Raw genomic sequence first — 20154 nt, 5'->3', positions numbered from 1 at the left:
ACTTTATTCCCAATCTGAGACCATTCATTAATATCTAAATGAAATATTTCCGCCATGGTATGGACAAATCGACCCTCAGTTTGAGTGCAGCGGCTTCTCTTCACCTCCCTCTTTTTAGCAGCTTCAGAAATGTGCCGTTTATGGTGGGCGGAACCCTGGTGGAGCAGCTCAGCTGTTGGCTCCGCCCATCGCATCGCCCGTCATGAGGTGATTGACAGGTTAGGCCTTAGCGGTAACTAGACGCTGATTACAGCGTAGTGAAGGATAAACAAACGCCGGAACACCGGAACCCATTCCTGAAGAAGTTCGAGCAAGAAGACTAACAGTACTGCTCTTACCTCTCCAGCTGTGTCACGGACAGTTGGTATTGAACCTGGCTTCAGCTTCAAACGGTTGGCGAAGCCTGCTTTCCATGCCCCCATGTTGTGGAAACAGTCCTCTTTGAAATGCTGGCCACAGACATGCAAAACCTTTGGAAGTTTTCCGGGTACATTTCCTCCAAAAATAAAATTAATCCACTCAGTCCTCGTGGGTTCAGTGGATGGAAGTAAAAAAACGTTTTCGTGTTCATTTATGCAGCCACAAACAGAACAGTGCTTCTGTCGCTTAGCCATGTCCGCTAACGAGGGTTGCCGAAGAGGGAAAAACACTGGGAGCTAGGTGATTTTTAGAGGGCGGGCTTTGAGAGCCGGTAGACGGGTCCATCGCTCTGTGGGGAGTGGTTATTGTCCCTTATGACGTCATAACGTACACGCTTTCAAACAAGCTCATTTCAGCGCTTACTTCCCTAGAGGTGGAGCAGGGGGGAGAGAGAGCGCCTGAAAGAGTTTCACACTTACGGGTCTCCTACACATGCGGGGGGACCAGTATGACTGTTCCAAAACCATTAAAAAGTGAATTTTGCATAATATGGGACCTTTAACTATTTGTTGTCCTAATGTTTTGTCAGACACCACTTCCTCTACATCTCAGAGCCTACAAACTGATGTTTAAACAGATTCTCCCACCTCACTGACAGCAGCATCAGTAGCATCCAGCTCCAGCCATATTTCCAACCAGATACTCAGGGACTGAAAACCTTTCCCATGTTTCCATGAATCACTTCACATCACTGTGATTTAGCTCAAAGACATCTGAGGTTATTTGTTTAAGTAAAAAAATGCCATTTTAACTGTTTTAAGTTGTTCAACTCAAGCGATTCTTCATTTGTTGAAAAATTAATTTAGCAAATGTTAACATGTGAATGCCAAATGTGCTGTAAGATGATGCTTGTCAAAGCAGCATTAGCATTCAGCGTCACACTTCTGTGCAGCATGTGCATCCCTACAGAGCTGCTGGCATCTTTGTGCACTCTTGGTCTTGTTCTGTTCACATCTGCAGCATGTGAATTCCAGCCAAATATGATGTGCGTTGGAATGATGGGATGTCCTCAGCGTACCATGCTGCTCAGTTCTCCTGCAGCCTGCAATGATCACACTCTCTAAGGGAAACTGAATTGTAGTTGCTCTTTTTGCCAGGAAATGGAGGAAGAGGCTGCTGTGCTTCCTCATTCTGTTAGCCCTTCCCCCACACTATTATTTTGTCAGACAGCCATGGCCACCATGCTAATTATTCCTACTGCAACACATAGTAGCTTGTAAATGGCCTAGCCCCTCTGTCTGCAGCTAGACTCCTACAGCTCCAGCATGACAAACACCCAAGCTCAGTTTTTTCCCTTTTTTTAGCTTTTTTTCTCTCTCCTCTCATTCTGCTGTTCCCCCCACTCTGTCATTTTATCACGTAATTTTTCATGCTCTGATGCTACATTATATTTTAGCTCGTCTTGTATCCCTCTGCCATCCACATCCTTTACTCCCTGCTGCCACCTCTTGTGTCCATTATACTTAGTCTGCTGCAGATGTTTAGAAGATTTAGAAAATCATTGCAGTCCTAAGAAAAATCCCCTGAACCCAGTTTCCTGCCACAACTTGACCTGTGTGTGGTTTGGGAATGAGGTTGAATGAATGAGCTTGTGTATATCTTTTCTTTTTTCTGTGAATGTGCCTGTGACAAGCCTCTTTGGCCAATCAGTCAACATTGTAAAAGTAACTTCAAAGTAAATTGGTCTGACTCAGGTCTGAAGGGCTTCAGGCCACCAGCAAATGGACTTTTTTATGCATATTCATGTTTGAGTAAAGCATGGATGTCAAAATATCAATGATACTTGTCTAAGCCATCTCAGACTTCTAAATGAAGTGCTCTTATTTGGTTTTATATGAATGTAAGCTAAACATGTATAAATACATTATTGCTAGATTTCACAAGAAAAAGGAGAGAGAAGCTTTACATTTACATATCTGTATGCTTGGGGACTAAATGTGGGAGCTTGGTAAGTTTTTTTAGGGTTATAATGGCCACATGTATATGAATCAGTGCAACGTAGTAAGTAAGACATTTTCATCTGAAAATGTGGAGAAAAAAAATGAATTTGTAGCCAACATAGAGTGGAGCAGAGACCTCTGAGGTCTTGAATGGGGAATGTGACGCCATTTGTCCTAGTAAGAATGTCGTTTTAGACAAATGTTCATTTAGACTAGGAAGAATTGAATTAAAGATATCTGAAATACATATCCAGTCAAGCTAATATATGTTAAAACTGGCCAACTAAAATTTATAAAGATTTGTGGATACCTGAAGTTTGGTTCTTACCAGTACATTTGTAATTTTAGATATCTTGAAATTCCGTTTTGTGCATCCTCATATGTTCGGGTAAACTGGCCCCAGTGCAGAGGATTTGAGCTGTAACCTGCCTTTCCATTTTCTTGGCAGTAGCTTGGTTGGACAGTTTTCTAGTAGAGCTGACGTCCCGTGGACCTCTTCAGAGATGCTAGCTGTCTCTGCTCAGGTGGAATAATGCAGTCCGGTCACTTACTTGTGGATGGTAACACTCTTGTTTGGATGCTGTGAGAGTTCCAGCCGATGTCCATCATGGCGTGTGGAGGAAGCACGAGTTTGTCCATCTCAGCGGACGCCTTTCCGCCCCACTGCAGTTGTAATCTGTCTTCACCCCCATTTGCTTTTAGAGAAGGAACTCACAGCAGTGCAGATTAATCAGAGGGATTTAATTAACTCGGCCACTGCGCACACATCAAACTCTGATACAAGACAGGCTATAAACTCACCCAGTTACAGTATGTGATGGGTAGAGGGGGTGGGTGTAGGTAAAGGGGTTGCAGGAGTCTCTCATGTTGTGGTCCTCACATGTCCACCCACCCTCCACCCGGAAACAACAAACTCATTGCTACTGCTGCCCCTCTTCTCCCCACCTGGACACCACCCAGCAACAGAGCTGCATGCATGGGTCCTGCACCTGAGTCCTGCACGTTTTTCAGACTTTCTGCACCAGAACATTATTTACTTTATTTACATGGACACCTTGGCTGCTCTTACACTTGCTAGTCTGGTTATTATTACATTTTTTAGATGGAAATTTACACACAAAGAAGGTTGCAGTCATTTTAACTTTAATGTTGGATGTTACTGTCTGGTCCACCACTTTAATCTGAGTTTAAATATGCGATGGATGCTGGGAACATTTCACTAGACAATCTGCTAACATTGCTGTTTTCAGTGCATCGATTGTCAGATACTAGTTGATTCTAAAATTTACTATCTAGTTACATATTAATTAGCACAAGTATCGATACCAGTTGCCTCTACCCATTTTAAACAGGCACTGCAGCGGGCAGCTACAGTCTCTCCCTGGAGGACCAGTTGTTTACAGTGTTGCCAATTTAGCAACTTGTCGCTTTTATTAGCACATTTTTAGACCTAGCTAGAAATGTTTTTTTTTTTTGTTTGTTTGTTTTTGTTTTTTTGTTTGTTTTTTTTTTTTTTTTTTACAAAAAAAGTGACTAGTGACACATTAAGAGACTTTTTCTGTTGTTATTCAAGACTTTGAAACTTTTACTCTTCTCAGTGAGTTGCGGGTGCTAGCGGAGGTCCCTCCCCCGTCCAGAAACGCTCACAAAAGGCTCGTGCTTGCTCCGAGCTGCAGGAAGAGTTCTTCTCTGCTCCATAACCAGCGCGAAGCTGCTGCTGGCTGATCACGCCCTGGCTTACGTCAGATATTAATGCCTTTTGATGTCTTTGACTGTGGACTAACCCATTTAAAAAGTTAATCTTTTTAAAAAGTTAATCTTTATAAATTCATCTAGTTTATAACATAGTTTTTTCTATGTTTTGCAGCACAGTGAGCAAACAGTGTGAACATACAAAAACTCTATCCCTGCACAAACTAATATAACTTAGGATTAGGGGTGATAATGCATTTATTTTACATTTTTAATGTCTTTTCTTACATATTTTTGTTGCATTGTTAGGATTGTGTTGTTATTTTTGCAGTGTTCTGACTGATAAAAAATAAAATAATAAATAAATTCTCCCTTTCTATAGCACTGTCCTTAGTGTCGGTATCAAGTTTGAAATTTTAGTATCGCGGCAGCCCTTGTGCACCGTAGATCAGGAATCTGTCAGTTTGTATTTGTATTTTGCAGAGGAAGAAATCTTCATCTCAACTAGTGGCAGTTTTTATTTGATTCTTCAACAGCTCCAGCTCAGATGGGATTAGATGGTGATGTGGAATGCCCCACTGAGCTACCTGAATGTCTGGGAGGGAAAGAAGTACTTGCTTTTAAGGTTTTGTGCAATGTGCTGTTTAAAGCAAGTAGCTGACCAGGTTAGCTTAGCGTCCTGCTGCGTTACCATGCCCACTGCTTCAGCGGAGCTTTGTTGGAGCCTGCTCTGGTGAGCCGCCCTTGCCCAGCTGCAGGGCGTCAGGCCCCTCTTGGTGGCTGTAATCTGCCCTTTGCTCTGAGCGTTCTTTGTTGCCCTTTCCTAACTAACTCGATGATGACAGAAGTATTACAAACCCTTTTTCTATCATCATTAGTTTCTCTGTGTGTTTGTTTAAAAGCACAGCGAGCGATGACTGCAGCGTCTGCTGCCATGTTACAACGTTGCCAGGGTAACGAGACAGTGTCTCCTGTAACATGTGGCAGGCAGGTTTCATGTTTGAAGAAATAGTCAGTTTGAGATTGTTTTCATGCTCATGCACACTACTTGTGTGTGTGTTTCTGCTGACTCAGTGTATCATGAATCACCTTGAAGTCCCCTTGTTCTGGAGCTGAGGCCAGAAAGCAGCAGCCTGTCAGCAGCTCTCACCATTAGCATCATCTGCTGTCTGCCTGCAGTCACATTCTCCACTCCGAGCACAGACACTGAATTTTCTGTTTCTTTTTTAGCCTTTTACACATGACTTTTCTCCATTAACCCTTTAAACTCAGAGCACTAGCTCTTCTATCATCAAGAACAGCAGTGTGTAACTCTGTGAGGTAAATTGTGTTAGTGAATAGCTTACACCACCCCACCACCCCCATAATAATCCCCAGCAATATGAAAATCAAACTTTTATTATATCTTATTTACAAACAGCATTACAAAGCATCCAATAGGAAGCAGTGATGCTGCTGCACACTATCGCAGTAAGTCCATCTGAACACTGTTTGGTGTGACTGGATCTCCAAAATCCCTTTTCCGCACAGCAGTGTCAGCCAGATATTTTCTTTTTATTATTATTGTTATACTTTCATTCAGTTCAGAGACAGTTATTAGTGATGGGAGTTCATGTTGGTACAGAATGGGGTCTGGGCGGGTGGGGGGAGAGTACATGCACTGTTTGTATGTGTGTGAGTTTGTGTGTGATTGTGTGTGAACTGTTATTAGGTGTGCCTTTTTATTTTTTGGTATATTTTTTTGATGTATGAAGGCTTTTAAATTTTGTTTTCAATATGCATAACTTGTTTTTATTATGTACAACACTTTGTGTTGCTTTGTGCATGAAAAGTGCAATAAAAATTTAATTTGATTAGATTTGATTTAGTTTGACGGTTTTCTGACAGTTTTTTACGACATGTTGCAGAAAAGTCTGTTTCAGCCGTAGTCCACCAGAGGCCGTCAAATCCAAGTAAATGCTGTGCTTTTTAAAAATGATTTTGTGGGTCTGGTGGTTTTTGTTGACCAGGGGTGACATGGAGCTGAAAGCCATGGTTCGATCCAGGGCCGGTTAAGCTGAGGAGCTTTCCACCGGGTTCGTTTGCGCCGCACTTCGGCTGTGCCGTGGTTTCCTTCTGACCTCCAAGGCAGGTCAGATCACACCAGAAGCGTGTCAGATGCGGTCTGCATAGCTGGATCCCTGAGATCACGAAATCACAGGAGAATTGGAGAATCTTCTGATTCTCCACGTCCATGATAAAAATAAAAAATCACAGCGACCCCCTGACTGGTTAATGATGTAATGTTTACATAGTTTAGCGATCGCGAATCTGCACAGGAGCTTTTATTTTTAAATTTACCAGAAGCTTTTACACTGCTCCCCTGTCTGATTTCCTGTCAGCCCCTATCTGAACTGCTGAGCTTGATGCATTCTGGACGTGTATGTTTAGCGGAAAGCTGTGACATGGTGCTTCTGACATGCTTCTGACATGCACCGTGGTGTCCGGTGGGAACCAAACCATTGACTAAAATGGCCACGAATAGCCCTGGTTTCTGCGGCGCACACGCACCCAGTAGAAATTGGCCTTTAGCTTCCTCTTTGTATACAGCACCTGTGCAACCTGCTGATCTAACCATGGCCCCGCATTAGCAGCACTTGGATTGCATGTGCAGTACCCGCCTGAATCACTACTATGTTGCTAAGAGACCTCTGTTTAGACCCGGAAATGATGATGAAGCCACTTCCTGTCAGACTTTCCACCAATCAGAGAGCTTAGATTGACGGTAACGTCCAATCAGGAGCAGCCAAAGATCAACCAGTGAGCAGAAAGTTCTATGTGTGTGTGAAAAGAAGAAAAATAATGCTCCTCTATGGCTGGAATAAAGCCAAGAAGACGTTTCTGATGCACGGTGGCGCCACAAAGCAGCTGAGCTGGACGTGGTTTAGTGAGGATAGCAGGTAAATAGTAGCAGGAATAACTGGAAATGAGGAAAAAGTGGAAACATGGAAATAGTTTCTGTTGTGTGTTTGTTTCAATAACAACATTTTTCTCCTGAAAGCCAAGACTTGAGAGAACGATGAGATGAGAAAAGGTTTGGTCACTGTTGGTCTGTGTGTTATTTCTACAAAGTTCTGTTAGTAATAAATTCTGCTTTCTTCTTCTGGTCGACCTTTATGCTGCTATATCTATTCATACATTCATTTTACATCATTTTACCTCCCAATCTGACAGCTGAGAAACATCATGACTGATGCTGACTGGGATTAAAAGCTCCAGCTGCTACATGCTGACCACAGAAAACTAAACAAATAAATAAATTAAAAAAATAAAAGAAATAAAAGATGGTTTGGACTTTCATGTTTACTTCTGTAGTACATCTTAATGTAACAACAAGCATTTGAAGCAGACAGATGTCATATTGTCAGACATTGTCAGCAGATGTATTGGTCAGTTCCGTGTGAAGTGTCATGTCTTTCAACTGTGTGAAAATACTATTTAAATATGACATGTTGAATGAGTCCATCGGTAGAGGGTGTTTGGGAAGTTTGGGACACATTTAACTGATGGCAGGTAAACTCCAGTTAGGTGATGAGTTGCTACAGATTTGTAAACCCCTGTCTTACTTCCATTCTGTCTTCTGGTTTGAGTAAATATTTCTCATGTAAGCTGAAGCATAGTGCATTTGTGATTGCACCAAAAAGTATAATTCTGTCCCATTTCTCCTCCATCCTCTAACTTCTAGAACATGGATAAAACGCAGCTTCCATCTGTGACTCTCATCGTGGGCTGTGGAGTGTCTTCGCTTACACTGCTGCTGCTCATCATCATCTACGTGTCAGTGTGGAGGTAGGAGACCCAAACAGAAGCGCTTGGCTGTGATGAATGCGACTGTTAACGTCAGATCAGAGGCTCATGAGGCTGAAGATGTGTTACTGAAAGTTTCTGTCCACGTAAACCAGCTGTTGATGAAGCAGGTTATTGTTTTTGCACCACAGCACTGGACTAAATTTTCTAAATAAAATTTTTGTCAAAGAAATAATCACAATTTTACAAAAGTCATCATTTTTATGTTTTAATTTTGCAACACTATAAATGTGTAAAATCACATGAATGCTCCTTGTAGGTCTTTAAGATTTAATTAAGACTGTCAAAATTAACACGTCAATGCAAAGAGATGAATCTGCGGAATAATTTTCTTTTCTATTTTTTACTTATTAACTCATAAACAGCAGTTGTCACTTATGCCATATAAAAATCTGAATTTGGCATGATCTCAGGGACAGAGGCTGATTTTGGGCCTATAGGTGCCAGAGTGTTGAACATAATCCACCAAAAAAACACTTTATATTTCTTATTTATGATGATACTTGATAGTTTTTAAGCTTTACATTTAGAAGATAACCGCTAATAAATCAGTTAACTTTGATTTTTGATTTTGATTTTTATAATGATATAAATCATTATATGATTCCACCTCTAGAGCGTGGAATGATATAATGATATAAAATCATGCTTTACTGCTGACGTAGCTAATGCTAATGCTAACGCTAATGCTAAGGGACGAGCCTAAACGTTTAACCCCCTGCAATCTACCAATGAGCGCCGTGTTTTCTCTGTTATAACTGGGGTGAAGTGCTCTTCCACGTAAATCTTTGTAAACATTTTGTTGTAAACGTGCTTCTTCCACCATCACGGTATCTTCACTCTCAGGCTCAGAGTCTGGTTCAAACATAAAAGTTGCTGCTCGGTCAGGTTCGCTCACCATCACTAAGCTGTTGATGTTTTGGAGTCGGACACACTGTGCATGCACTGAACACGCCCCCCCTTCCAACTCTGGCCTCCCTGCATCCAGTCAGTGTGCACCTCATTAACATTAGTCAAATGCTTGCATGAACTCTCACGAGACAAAGTTGTGGTATGAGTAAAGGGTCAGAAAAAGCTCTATGTTTGATTTTTTTTTAAAATAAGTTTTTAAAAAAATATTTAAAGACACTTAGAGGACAGTGGATACATGAAAAGACCAGGTGATGACACCCAAATTTTGCCTGAGGACTCTCCAAAGGGATTAATAAAGTATTTCTATTTCTATTTCTTTAAGGACAGGAACCATTTTTTGTGTTGGTCAATCAATATATATCTATTCTAACAAAGATGACATGGAGTTCCTAAAGGCTCCATGTTGGGACCCCTATTGTTTAGCATCTACATACTCCCGCTGGCTCAGATCATGGAAACTAAAGATCTGATTGTAATGATGCTGATGATTCTCAGCTCTATATTACGGTCTCACCAGGGGACTCTGGTCCCAGATAAAGCTTCAGTTCATGTCTTGGTCAAACCAAGATTTTGATGTTCCAGATGTTTTGTTAGTTAAATAAAGACAAATCTAAATGTGTGTTTGGAACCAAAAGTTAGAGTCCATCTTCAGTCAGCAATATTAAAATCAACAGATTAATCCAGAAATCTTGGTGTCATTTTGGACTCTAAATTCTAACATCCATATTAAAGCAAATTTTAAATCTGTTTTCTTGATTTTGTACTCTGTTCTCTTCTTTCTGAAGGATTCTTCTAGATGTTTAGTTTTATGTATGAAATGTGCTGTCTAAATAAAGTTGTCTTGTCTTGATGCAGTCCAGGATGTCATTAGCATCCAGCTTAGACTTGTACTAAGTCCTGTGTACTTTAAGTCACTGAAATGCCTCCAGATTAATTGAATAGTTATTTTATATTTTACGTTCTAAAAAGCTAAATGAGGAAAACTATTTAACATGATTTACTGACCCAAGTGAAGGCCTTTTGGCTTACAGTTGTAGGACCACATTGCAAGCCTATGTTTTCAGCCTAATGTTGAAAAAACTGCAGATGATTTGAAGTAGAACCCGGCTGCAGATTGACAGGTTGTGTGTGTGTGTGTGTGTTCACGTCCCAGGTAAACGATGCAGGAGGCTTTGACGAGATGAGAGCTATGAAAATGCCGAAGCAGCAGCTGGAATTTGCTGCAAACTAGCATCAATCATTGACAGCAAACAGAAAAGCTTTAAATAGAAGTTCTGATCAGAGTTTCTCTAATCTTCCTGCAGGTACATCCGGTCGGAGCGCTCTGTCATCCTCATTAACTTTTGCCTCTCCATTATCTCCTCCAACGCCCTTATTCTCATTGGACAGACGCAGACAAGGAATAAGGTGAGGACCCATCAGAAGCCCGTCACACGTCCACAGTGATGCATTCAGCCTGTTTTTCTTCACATCATCCTGTCTGTTTCAGGTCTTATGCACCCTGATCGCAGCGTTCCTTCATTTCTTCTTCCTGTCTTCGTTCTGCTGGGTTCTGACGGAGGCGTGGCAGTCGTATATGGCCGTGACGGGTCGCCTCAGGAACCGCATCATACGCAAGCGTTTCCTGTGTCTTGGCTGGGGTGGGTGGGCCTCTGCTTTTTCTTTTCCTCTGGGTGCGTTTTCTTGCTTTCGCTCTGTTAACATCCATTCTTTCCTTTCAGGTCTCCCTGCTCTCGTAGTCGCGATCTCGGTGGGATTCACCAAGGCAAAGGGATACGGAACACCAAGCTAGTAAGCTTCCACCTCCCACTATTTAACTATCGATGCCAGGATATTACACGAGTGGAGGCTTATGTTTACAGCATAATTAACTTCTCTCTTCCTCTGTTTCATCTTTTTTTACTCTTGTCACCATACTCTCTTCTTTCCCATTCCTGCTCTCATCCCTTCTCCACCTTCCTTTCCTCTAATCACGTCTGTCCACAACTGCCTCCTCCTGCTCCTCTCTTGTAGCTGCTGGCTGTCTTTGGAAGGAGGTCTTCTCTATGCATTTGTCGGACCTGCTGCAGCTGTAGTCTTGGTATTTTCTCCTCCTCTTTAAGTCTGTGTGTGTTGGCCGCCAAAGCTTGTGCACTAAAACTGAGTTCACCGTCTTCCCCACCATGTAACAGCTGAGTTTAGTCTGCATGCATCCAGGTACCACATCACAGAATTTCAGGATAACTAAGTAAAAAATGGATGTGATGATCCCAGACAGAGGAAGTCAAAACACGATCTTCATGGAAGCCCACTTCTCTGCCTCCTATCCTCCTTATTTACTTTCTTCTCACCTTTGTCACTAGTTCTCCTCCCTCCTTTTTCCTTTTTTCAGATTTTCTCTTTTCTTCCCTGCCTCCCTCTTCTTCCTTCATTTCCTTTACCTGTTGCTTTTCCTTCCTTCTTAGCTCTCTCCTTCCTGTTTCCATCCTCTCATTCTTTTGACTTCTGCTGTTTCTTTTTTTACCTCACATCTTTTCTCTTCCTTTCTTTCATCTACCTTTCCTCTTGGCATGTTCCTGTTGCTTACCCTTTTTCCTTCATTACCTCTCAGCTATTTCCTCTTTCTTTCCTACCATTTTACTTTTTGTGTTTGTCATGGTTTAACTGCACTGCCTTTAATCTGCTCTTCTTTAACCATTTTTTCCCTTTTTTGTTATTTTATGAAATCTCTCCATCCATTTCTAACTTTGTACCATTTAATATCTGGAAATATACAAGACGTGCTATAGCCTGACTGTGTCCACATCACAGGTCACAGGAGCTGCTGTGGTTTTATTTCAATTCAGCTTTATTGATATAGCGCTAATTCACAACAAAGTCATGTCAAATCAGTTTCCAGACTCAGTCCGATTCAATCCAGTTCATTATATACCAATTTTAATTTAATTAAAACAAATCCGTTATATGATCCCCGTCAAAAATAATGACCTCGTTAAGGAAACCAATAATTGGATTAAATCTTCCGTTTGATTCAATCATCCATCCTGAGCTGCCCGATGAGACAGTGGAGAGGAAAACCTCCATCAGAACCAGAACCAGGAAGGAAAACACTCAAACAAGAGTTTTTGAAGAAAGGATATTTGAGTGTTTAGGGCGTGTTGGGCAGTTGGAAAAAACTTTATAGTGACGCATTACTGCTGCCAGCTGGTTTGAAACAGACGTCGCTATTTATGTACGTAAGGGAGCATAAATGGGCCTTAAGCCAGGGATACCTGCTGAGAAAGAGGAGAAACACAAATGAATGACAACGATGTCAGATGTTTCTACATGGAGAGGAAAGAGAGGAGCCCAGTGCATCATGGGACGTCCCCCAACAGAGAGGTGCCCAGTGCATCATGGGATGTCCACCAACAGAGAGGAGCCCAGTGCATCATGGGACGTCCACCAGCATGCTCGCCCTATAGCAGCAGGACTAAAGGATGGATCAGGGTCACCAAGCCAGACCTGCTATAAGATTTATTAGGAAGGAAAGTTTAAAAATGATCTGAAGGTACAGAGGGGGTCTGCTTCCTGAAACCAGACTGGGAACCGGTTCCGCAGAGAGGGGTCCGATAACCGAAGGTTCTGCTTCCTGAAGCCAGGCTGGGAACCGGTTCCGCAGAGAGGGGTCCGATAACCGAAGGTTCTGCTTCCTGAAGCCAGGCTGGGAACCGGTTCCGCTGAGAGGGGTCCGATAACCGAAGGTTCTGCTTCCTGAAGCCAGGCTGGGAACCGGTTCCGCTGAGAGGGGTCCGATAACCGAAGGTTCTGCTTCCCATTCTAGTTTTAGCGCCTCCAGGAACCACCTGTAAACCTGAAGTTTAAGAGTGACGCTCTGATGGGAACATCTGGAACTCTGAAATCTTTAGCTGTAGACGAGCTCAGCTAGTAGACAGCAAAGTTCTGGACTCACAAGTGATGTTGTCTAGAACTTTTACTGGTGCTGTAAATGGAAAATGTCTGTTTAATATTCCTGGACTGACGACGTAAAAACTTCCTCTTCCTCCACTGAGGAAAAAACGAGAAGTTTTGTTAACTGACTCCATAACGCTGAGCATCACCACAGTTGTTTGCACACCAGCTGTTTACAGATGTGAGAAGCTGTAGGAGACGATCCAGCTCCACCAGCAGCACCTTTGATTCCAAACATTTTATGCAGAATTCTTTTCCCAGGATATTCTTTTTACTCAAAAAGTGATTAATAATCTTAGAAAGTCATCCTTTCATCTAAGTTTGTACCTCTCATGATTCATTTAAAGCTTGCCGCTTACATTTAATAGCCTTCGGTTTTTACGGTGCAGAACTAACAATATGTTCAGTCTTTGTGTGTGTGTGAGTGTGTATGTGCTGTGATTCAGTTATGTGCATGCCGCTGTGATCATGTTTGATATGATGAACATCATCTATGTATCCATCCATCATTGTCACCAGTGAGTAGACCAGTGCATGCTGTGACGTGCTGGAAGTGTTTTTACTCTGCTTTAATCCTGTGCCTCTTCTCTTCGACAGGTTAACATGGTTATTGGGATTCTCGTTTTTAACAAACTGGTGTCCAAAGACGGCATTACTGATATGAAACTAAAGGAGAGGGCGGGGTATGCCTTATACCACACATCCATTTCACACAGTGACCTATAACCAGTCTGCTGGGCGGGTGGGGGTGGGGGTGGGGGGGGTCAGAAATCAGTCCACACATTTAGAAACGAGCTGAAGTTGTCACCAAATTTAGCAGCAGGGGGACGAGGGGAGCAGATGTGTGTTCCTGCTGTCTGGTTATCGGTCCTGCACTGACTGAGCAAGATGATGATGATGATGATGATGACTCATCTCATTGCTTTGTTTTACGTTTCTAAATGTGTCACATTCTCCAACAGCAGCTCTTTGTTTGCAGGTGTTGCTCTCGATGTAAACTTCTGTTAATCCATCCGTCTTTTTTTTCTCCTGCTTGGTTGTTTTTCGTGAAGGGAAGCAGGGCGTTAGAAATAAAAACCAAAACTTAAACTTGTTTATTACTGCTAGGGTTTTACCTCTAAATCCAGTTAGTTTCAGTTAGTTTCTGCTTGTTATTGGGACTCGTCATGATCAGAACATCAGGAATTAAAAACAGGTAGCAACAACCTGCAGATTTTAAGCAGTTCCTTGATTTTAGTTTTACTGTTTTATTTGCAACCTCAGGTCTAAAAGAGTTGGCTCTCTGTGTAAAATGTAAATAAAAATCAGAATTCAGTAATTTCCAAATCTCATCATTTAAGGCTTCTAATGTCATCAGAAGATTCAGAGAATCAGGAGGAGTCAGTTTTAGTGAAGCTCTGTCCATCTTTCCATCTGAGAGACTCTGCCTCTCTGAAATGCTCCTTTTATACCAGTCATGTTACTGACTTGTTGCCAGGTAACCTGATTAGTTGTCTAATGCTCCTCCAGGTGTTTCTGGTTTGTACCAGGTACTTTTCCAGCCTTTTGTTGCTCCTGTTCCAACTTTTCCAGACGTGTTGCTGCATCAGATTCACTATCAGCTCATATTTTCCATCACATGGTGAAACATCTCCGTTTCATCATCTGATGTTGTTTGTCTTTTACTGGGAAGAAAATACGATTTGGATTTGAGATTTGGAAATCGTGTTCTGTTTTTTTTTTTTTTTTTTTTTTTTGCACTTTACACAAAGTTCCAACTCTTTTAGAATTGAGGTTGTCTGTGTTGGGCTATATGTGCTAATATAGCAGCTCCGGACAGTTTTATGTATTTTATTAGATTAAATAATCCCCCTCCCCCTCAAAAAACAGTCATGATGTAATCCCTGCTGCCCTTTCCTCTCCAGGCTGTTCTGTCTCCATCAACATTGTTGCTGCATTCAAATAATCTTTTTTTCTTTTTGTTAGTTTTTTATTTCTCTCTCTGGAAAATGTTTGCTTTCTTCAATGATTTCTCTGTTCAGCTGTACTTGTGTTGTTGTCTGAGATGTCATGTTTGAGTTTGCACAGAATCCCCCTCTCTCTCACTCAGGGCTCTCCAATCAGGAACACATCAGTCTCAGAGGCCCTCTCCCATCTCATCAGTGATTGGGTAAAAATATCTGCCCATCCCACTCTCCTCTTAGTGTATGGCTGCCAGCCCTGCCTATCTCCAGACTGGCTGATCATGTAGCAAACGCCTCTGATTGGCTTTCTATGATTTCCTGCCTATTCACCCCTGCCTCTCCCCCCTCCCCCCACTAGTTCACTGTCAGTCTTCTGAGGATTTATCCCTCCCTCTGTTAGCTGGGTAGTGCATAACACTGTCTCAGGCCCTCATAATTTCTTTAACACCTTTAGATCAACTGTGGCTTTTCTTTTTTATTTTCAGTAACACGCTAGTTGCTGGGTAGTTGCCTAATATTGACATTTTTCATTAACTTAAAAGTATATAGCAGATTTTCAGCAGATCAGAATTAAATTTAATATAAAATATTTAATTTCTCAAATTTTTCTTAAATTTAATATTTTTTTTTAAATTCTGGTAGCATATATATATATATGCTACCAGAAATGACCTTCAGAAGTCGCATAAATAGTTCAATAAGCTCCTGTGTCACATGCTCTCAACATATGTCCACCTGTTCTGCAACACCTCAAATCAAGAGACATCGTGACGACGCCAAAGCTCTCTGAACAGGCCAGGAACTGACCTGCAGAGGAGAACAAATCAGGCCGGCATTATAAAATTAAGTATCCCACAGAGCTCCATTAGATAAGAAAGAATTTGACACCACAAAAAAGCTGCTGAGAGAGGACCATCTACCTGAACTTACAGAGCGGACAAGGAAGACATTAATCAGAGAGACAACGAAGAGACCAAAGGGGACCCTGAGGGAGCTGCTGGATCTGTCCAGAAGACCATGATAAGCTGGATATTCCACAGAACTGGACTGTATGGAACAGTGTACAGAAAAAAGACACTGCTGACAGAAAGGTTCATCAACAGACATGAAGGAGACTCCCCAAACATCTGGAAAAAGGTCTTCTGGTCATAGACCAGAATGGAACAAGGCCAACACCTCCCATCACCACAGTGAAGCATGGTGGTGGCAGCATCATGCTGGGGGCATGTTTCCTTCAGCAGGGAGAGTGGGTTGGGAAGATAGTAGTAGTGGTTGCCCACATATTTAGCATCTTAAAGGTTATTACCATGTCCTGTAAATGGAATGATTAAACCCCCAAATATCCATCTCAGGTCACGGTTTTCAGGCAATACATTGGCAGGCCACAAAAACCCTGATGTGGGTCAGTTCAGCATGGATTTTATGTCCATCTTTTAGTATGGAGTGATTGTCAGAGCCTCCTGAGAACATGCAGACTGACGTTAAGAATTGCTCATATTTCAGCTACAAATATTGTTTATTATTTCCACTGCATACGTTCTTACCATAAAGTCTCTCTATTAGGTTGGAGCATTAAAGCCCTTCTTTCATGTATTTATATCACCATGCCATTAATTTAGTCAAATCTTAGCTTTTTAAATGTTAACTCAGGACTTTTTAATATTATTAATATTACAATGAAACCAAGAGACTGACTTTAGACCATTTCATACAAAGTCACCTGATTTCCACATTCAATTTCTTCGAGTTTATTTAAAAAAAGAAAAGTGAGGTTTTCTGTTAGAATTCATTAACTTTACAAAATCCTAAAATAAACCCAGATATGTTTAAAAAATTATGAGATAGTACAGCCATGAAAATGTATGAAATGTTTCATGTGACCCATGTCATTCAGACCCTCCCAGCTTCATTCAGGCTGGTGATATTGGACAGTAATGACACCAAAGTCCTTAGTGAACTAGAGTGAGGTTCTGTAAACCATCATTTCAGAAAAAGTCATCCAAAATGCCAAAACAGTGCATGAAAAACTAGATGTACCCTTACTGCTACAAAGTGGACATGTTTGACCAAACACATCATATCAGAAAAAACTCTGCACACCAAAGAGTTTTGGTAGAATTGGTAGTTGGTAGTCAGATGTGAGTGCATCTGTCTGACAACTAAAGCTTGGCTGAAACTTTCTTATGAAATAGGACAATGATCCCAAACACAGCAGCAGCTCTTCAACAGAATCAGAGTTGACATGGTCTATCTAGTCAGTGCAGGGCAGTACGACCAAAATTTAATATCGCAATATTTTTCTAAATTATTTATAAAGTTTTTAATTTGAAAGTATTTTTCCTCCATGAGCAGATGTTAACCACATTTTCCACAGACTGAAAGATGTGTTATTACAGCAAATTGACTAAGAAGTCTTTTCTGTTGCCATGAGAATGGGACATTGTACACAAAGAAAAATGTTTTAAAGTCCAAAGAGTCTTGATCACAGCCCTGAATCTGTTTTACTCCTCAGAACTTAACTTCATCCACTTTTTTTACTGTCATAGTCAGTACATCTGGTAAACATGTCCTCCATCTAGTTCAGTTTTTACCTGAGGATGTGGATGGTGCTGAGCTTAGTATCAGACATTCTTGGATTTTCAAAGCATGTTAGCAGCTAAGATGGCACAGCAGATTGCTGGTGTTGCTGTCTCAAGTAACAGCTTTATGAGCACATCATAAAGCTAGTAGTTTGGTCTACGTCCGACCTTTTAAAACAAGAGTCTCTCCAAACAATAAATACATCATCATGTTCAAGTTCAACGTCTGCTACGGCTTCACTTCCTGAACTTTCTCCGTGCAATTTCACTGGTTAGCATCGTCATTAACACAGCTGCTCTGCTGCAAGTCTGGTTGTGCAGCAGTAAAATAGGTCCTCGCTCAAACAGCTGCTCTGCTGCAGGTTTGGTGGTGCAGCAGTGAAATAGGTCCCCCCTCAAACGACTGCTCTGCTGGAGGTTTAGTGGTGCAGCAGTGAAATGGGTCCCCCCCAAACAGTTGCTCTGCTGCAGGTCTGGTGGTGCAGCAGTGAAATAGGTCCCCTCTAATGGCTGCCCCGATGCAGTTTTGGTAGTGCAGAAGTGAAATAGCTCCCCACTCAAACAGCTGCTCTGCTGCAGGTTTGGTGGTGCAGCAGTGAAATAGGTCCCCGCTCAAACGACTGCTCTGCTGCAGGTTTAGTGGTGCAGCAGTGAAATGGGTCCCCCCCAAACAGTTGCTCTGCTACAGGTCTGGTGGTGCAGCAGTGAAATAGGTCCCCGCTCAAACGGCTGCTCTGCCGCAAGTCTGGTGGTGCAGCAGTGAAATAGGTCCCCGCTAATGGCTGCCCCGATGCAGTTTTGGTAGTGCAGAAGTGAAATAGCTCCCCACTCAAACAGCTGCTCTGCTGCAGGTTTGGTGGTGCAGCAGTGAAATAGGTCCCCGCTCAAATGGCTGCTCTGTTCCAAGTCTGGTGGTGCAGCAGTGAAATATGTCCGTCCTCAAACGGCTGCTCTGCCGTAGATTTGGTGGTACAGCAGTAAAATAGGTTCCCCCTCAAACAGCTGCTCTGACGGAAGTCTGGTGGTGCAGCAGTGAAATAGGTTCCCCCTCAAACAGCTGCTCTGACGGAAGTCTGGTGGTGCAGCAGTAAAATAGATCCCCCCTCAAATGGCTGCTCTGACGGAAGTCTGGTGGTGCAGCAGTGAAATAGGTTCCCCCTCAAACGGCTGCTCTGCCGCAAGTTTGGTGGTGCAGCAGTGAAATAGGTCCCCCCTCAAAAGGCTGCTCTGCTGCTGGAAAGTGCTTCCACCATCATGTCTGTGATGTCTGATGTGTGTGTGAGAATAATTGCTGCAGTGAACTTTCAGTTTAGTGTCAGCTGACAGAGCTCAACATTTAAATCAGGCACTGTATAAAATATCATAATAAAAGTTAGAATGTATTATTATTATTTACTGTTAACTCAGCAACCCTCACTGCTCTCCATCCACGTGCTTCTCTGGCGTGCTTTACTGAAGGATCGAATGGAAAAAAAGTTTAATGAAGCTAATTAATTTGTGCAGAATGTAATTAAGTGCAAAGCTGCATCTGTAACGCTCGGGTCGGCCTGCGCTCGGGGAAAAGCCTTGCCGCTCAGCCTCTTTTCTCCTGAAAATTAAAGACTAGTTTGGTGAGAAAATGAAAACAGACAGGAGATGGCTGAGTCAAAGCAGCTCGCCACGTTTCCTCCTTAACAATGACTTCAATGCTTTCAGTCATCACCATCGACTGTTTACAGGAAGTATTAGCAGGTTGATCAATCATTGAGCGAGTTTTTATCTGTCTAGGTCATGCATCCCGCCTGAGGTCCTGTGAGGGTGTGTGTTTGGGCTGCACATGTTGCACGTGATGTTTGTGCATTGATATCTTATTTGCACCCCACCTGTGCAAGCAGCAACCTTTCTCCTCTAAGCCTTATGGCCAGGAAAATGGTGTGTTTCAGAAAGTGTTGATAGCTTTTTAAAATCATTGCCTCCAGCGTACATTTAACGGCTGTCTTGGCCTTTTACTAGAAATTGAATTTTTTCCATTATGTGATTTTTAATCCGGGCATCCAGAGGCTACAAAAATCGATTCCCTCGGCTCGTCAGGTCTAATTGTTGTTTAGTGGAAGGCTGCTTGGTGACGTATTATTTTGTTATTACTTGCAGAAATCTCCAGTTTTGTTTTGTTTTGTTTTTTTCCCCAACAGAATTCGTAGTGAGATACATAGAGCTGTAAATAGTGTTGGGCTACAGTTATTTTCATAAGTGAACTATGACTTGACCAGATTTCAGTTGTCCTCTGTGAACCTGGGGGTTTGAGACGAGTGTGTGTGTTGAAGCCTCTGCAGGAAAGCTTGGCATTGCTGGTAATGAGCAGTCAGGACAGACGGGGATCATCATCATCAGCCTGGAAGTAGAAGGAAAGTTGATCCTGCAGGAAGAAGGGGGGGGGGGGGCTCCTGATCCTTAGGTTTTACAAGGGGGTTGATGTGTTTTCATCCTATCAAACTGGCCTTTATTTTAATTTAAAAGACCCCTGCCATCCCCACCCCCGCACACACACACATTTACAGTCAAACAGAAATCAAACTCACCCACCTCTGTGCAGGACTGCAGCCCTGAGAGAGAGATTGTGCGAGAACACTGTAACTCGATGTGTGTGTGAAACAGTATTTTTTAGTGTGCTGAGTTGTGCACGTGTGTGAATGTGTGTGTAGGTGCACTTGTATCTGTTTGTGTATGTTACAGCGTGTTAATTTGACTTTGCAGTCAGATGACAGTGCCACTGTACAATATGACGCTCAAATGTGCCAAGTGCGGAGTTATCTCTTCGGCTGACGTTTCCACCACAGCTACCAGTAACGCCATGTTAGTCCCGCTAATTATCTTACCTTAACTCTTCCTGCCTCTGTTCTTTCCTCTGCTGTA

At 42.3% G+C, this 20154-nt stretch overlaps 1 protein-coding gene across 9 annotated transcripts in view; it reads left to right on the top strand.

The window, feature by feature from the left end:
• Positions 1-20154, top strand: part of adgrb1a (adhesion G protein-coupled receptor B1a) — a 180532-nt gene that overhangs the window by 141431 nt on the left and 18947 nt on the right. For 6 of the 9 annotated variants that reach the window (XM_041987803.1, XM_041987802.1, XM_041987798.1 and 3 more), the window contains 7 exons: positions 7777-7880; positions 10115-10217; positions 10300-10450; positions 10532-10601; positions 10824-10890; positions 13338-13423; positions 19996-20094. In XM_041987803.1, the coding sequence (XP_041843737.1) occupies positions 7777-7880; positions 10115-10217; positions 10300-10450; positions 10532-10601; positions 10824-10890; positions 13338-13423; positions 19996-20094 (680 nt within the window). Of the gene's footprint in view, positions 1-7776; positions 7881-10114; positions 10218-10299; positions 10451-10531; positions 10602-10823; positions 10891-13337; positions 13424-14829; positions 14890-19995; positions 20095-20154 lie in introns of all 9 variants that reach the window. The other 3 variants (XM_041987805.1, XM_041987800.1, XM_041987799.1) reach the window with 2 other exon arrangements.

This window comes from Melanotaenia boesemani, chromosome 6, assembly GCF_017639745.1.
Source record: "Melanotaenia boesemani isolate fMelBoe1 chromosome 6, fMelBoe1.pri, whole genome shotgun sequence".
In the NCBI taxonomy this organism is placed as follows: Eukaryota; Metazoa; Chordata; class Actinopteri; order Atheriniformes; family Melanotaeniidae; genus Melanotaenia; species Melanotaenia boesemani.
Note: the sequence above shows the minus strand (reverse complement) of the source record. Positions and strands in the feature narration are given on the sequence as shown.